The sequence below is a fragment of the Daucus carota genome, chromosome 1, assembly GCF_001625215.2.
Source record: "Daucus carota subsp. sativus chromosome 1, DH1 v3.0, whole genome shotgun sequence".
Classification (NCBI taxonomy): domain Eukaryota; kingdom Viridiplantae; phylum Streptophyta; class Magnoliopsida; order Apiales; family Apiaceae; genus Daucus; species Daucus carota.
In genome coordinates this window covers 3789742-3792498 of record NC_030381.2, presented here as the reverse complement: position 1 = coordinate 3792498, position 2757 = coordinate 3789742, and the positions used below count along the sequence as shown (strand labels likewise).

Genomic DNA, 2757 nt, shown 5'->3' with positions numbered 1-2757 from the left:
TCCTCCACATATTACAGGACGTGGGTGGACGGAGGTCGGTCGCGTCTCTCCATCAACACTCTCAAGTAAGGCGTCCCTCCTTGTGACTCGGAGGACGCGTCCTTTTCAAGCAACACCAAGGGTCGGTCGCGTCCTCACTTTATAAGCAGGAGGACGCGTCCTTCCTTTATATAGGACTCTTAGCCCAATTCATGTCTTACTTAGTTAAACTAAGTACATACTTGGCCCAACAAGGACCTAGCCAAATTTGGCTATAACATCACACAATATCAATTGGATTTATAGGTATTGATGTTGGGCACGCAAGTCATTTATCCAGGTAAACATCACCACATAATACGGATTTTTCATATGCTCCCCACTTTTTTATTAAAAGCTTGATTTGGACCAAGCATATTCCAGAAAGGTGGTCGCATCCAAAATTTTACGTTTGTTCTCGTTTTTTTTTTTTAAGGAACGTTTGTTCTCGTTGATTCCAAAATTTATCACGAATAAATATTATTATAAATTTATATATGTTCTAGTTATTTATTTAATTAAATCTTACTCTACCGATTACACTCTAATTTAATTAAAAATCTCTAATTTTTTGTTAAAATATTTTCAGATAAATATTGAACCGATTAGTTACGATTCTCGAAGTTCCACGTTAACAACCTAAGACAATTACCACAATACCCCTGCCGACCAATTAGTTGAGATAAACTACAACAATCAAGGGTACATTTGGATAAGCACAGCCATTAAATTCCTAACCATAATTTTAATCTCCAACAACATTACTAACAAATATTAAGAAAATATAGAATCATATAATTCCAACCACTACCTAGTCTCTACCATGTGCAAAATCAAATGGGCCAAAATGCCCATACAATAATTCATCCCACAATAGCACAAACCTCCCCATTCTTTCACCACTTTCCGGAACAAACCCCCAACTTTCAAAAACTTACTTAACAACCCAAGAACTCTAGTTTTTTTTTGTTTTTGTTTTTTTTTTCTTTTTCACATTGCATTCCCTCTGCTGATAACTTCCTTGTACCTAAGAATCGAGTTCATCCTCTGCAGCTTCAGCTGCTGCTTGAACTTGTTGATGAAATCATCGGCTTTCGCATCGACTTCTTCGTCGGCTTCGGTAGATTTCTTCTCCCTCACGGTAGCTGGCCTCCTGGTCTCCACAATGTCCATCTCCTCAAAATGAGCAAAGGGTGACTTCATGCTAGCTGACTTCTTCATCTTGGCCGGCAACTTCGCCGGAACTTGCCCGGAAGCCGGCTGAGTCTCAGAGGTAGTTCTGCTAAAGTTACCGTCACTGAACTCATGACCTAGCTGACTGTACACTTCATCTAAGCTCTGCAACTCCTCCTCATCTGATAAGCTCTCATCATCTGTTTCTGATAATGGGCTTTCATCTTCATGACTTTGCTCAAGAATGAACTGGGCCTGGGCTTGGGCTTGGGCTTGGGCTTGGGCCTGAGCACTTGCATTTTCCTTGTGCATGGTTTCTTGATCTAGGGTTTCTTGAATCTGTGCAGCTTCATGGGACCTGAAGTTTCGAAAATTCAAAGATTTGAGGCGTTTGAGCACAGAAGGTGATCTAGTGAGCTTAGGGGCACGATGGTCATTTTGGAAATTTGCATCTTGGTCTTCTTGGTCTTGCTGTGAGGTTTGTTTTTGAGTAAGCAAGTTTGAGTTGAAGAGAATGGTGCCAACCATGAGATTGAGGAGCACAAAGAAAACAGTGGGGGTGAACCAGCTGTGCATTGAAGCCCATACTGAAGGATTGGATACAGATTGTGTGAACATTGTGTGGGATACTGAATCTGCATTCATGGTGAGTGTGGTTTTTATAGGGAGAGAGAGTGTGGTTTTATAGGGAGAGAGAAAGAGATTTTGTTGAATGTGGAGAGATGATAGATGGTGAACTTGATTGCAGGGTGGACTAAATAGATGGTGGCCAGTCCAGTTTGGAGATATTTTATCCCATGATTCGAGAAATCTCGATAACCAATTACTCCCTCCGTCCCAATGAATTCTATACCGTTTGTTTTTTAGGACGTCCCACCAATTATATACACTCCAAAAATAGTAAAATTTTATAATATAAAACATCATTACACCAACTACTTTCTTCCGCTATTTCTATTCTATAATAATATAAACACTATTACGCCCACTAATTTCGTCCACTATCTCAAATCAATTATTAAATATAAATAGGTCTCACCACTATACTCACTTTTCATCCAACTTTACTTATTTTTTACACAGTTTCTTGGTCTCCGTGTCCCAACCATTTGTATTTTGTATACAAATGGCTGGGACGGAGGGAGTATACATTTGGTGTAGACACGGAGACCAAGAAAAAGTGTAAAAAATGAGAAAAGTTACATGAAAAGTGGGTAAAGTGGCGGGACCCATTTGTATTTAATTATAGATTTGTGATACTGAAGGAAAGTAGTGGGGGGTAATAGTGTTTATATTATTATAAAATGAAGATAGCGAAAGAAAGTAGTTGGTGTAATAGTGTTTTATATTATTAAAAGTTGCTATTTTAAAAATGTATAGAAATGATGGTACATTCCAAAAAGAAAACCGTATAGAAATGACTGGGACGAAGGGAGTAATCATTTAATTATTTAATGTTTATATTCTGAAAATTGCGATGATAAATTAATTTTATTATATTATCAATATTTTAATTTAATATTCTGATTATTTGATTAATTAACACTAATTGCTAATCAAAGTATT

The 2757-nt window shown here is 37.7% G+C and overlaps 1 protein-coding gene across 1 annotated transcript; it reads right to left on the bottom strand.

The window, feature by feature from the left end:
* Positions 1-695: 695 nt before the first annotated feature.
* On the bottom strand, positions 696-1957 carry LOC108216285 (pathogen-associated molecular patterns-induced protein A70). Its single transcript, XM_017389002.2, has one exon. The coding sequence runs from the start codon at positions 1834-1836 to the stop codon at positions 1009-1011; it is 828 nt and encodes a 275-aa protein (XP_017244491.1). The 5' UTR covers positions 1837-1957; the 3' UTR covers positions 696-1008.
* Positions 1958-2757: the final 800 nt, after the last annotated feature.

Coding starts and splice junctions, on each gene's coding strand:
- LOC108216285 (XM_017389002.2), bottom strand. CDS start 1,836: ATGAATGCAGATTCAGTATCCCACACAATGTTCACACAATCTGTATCC.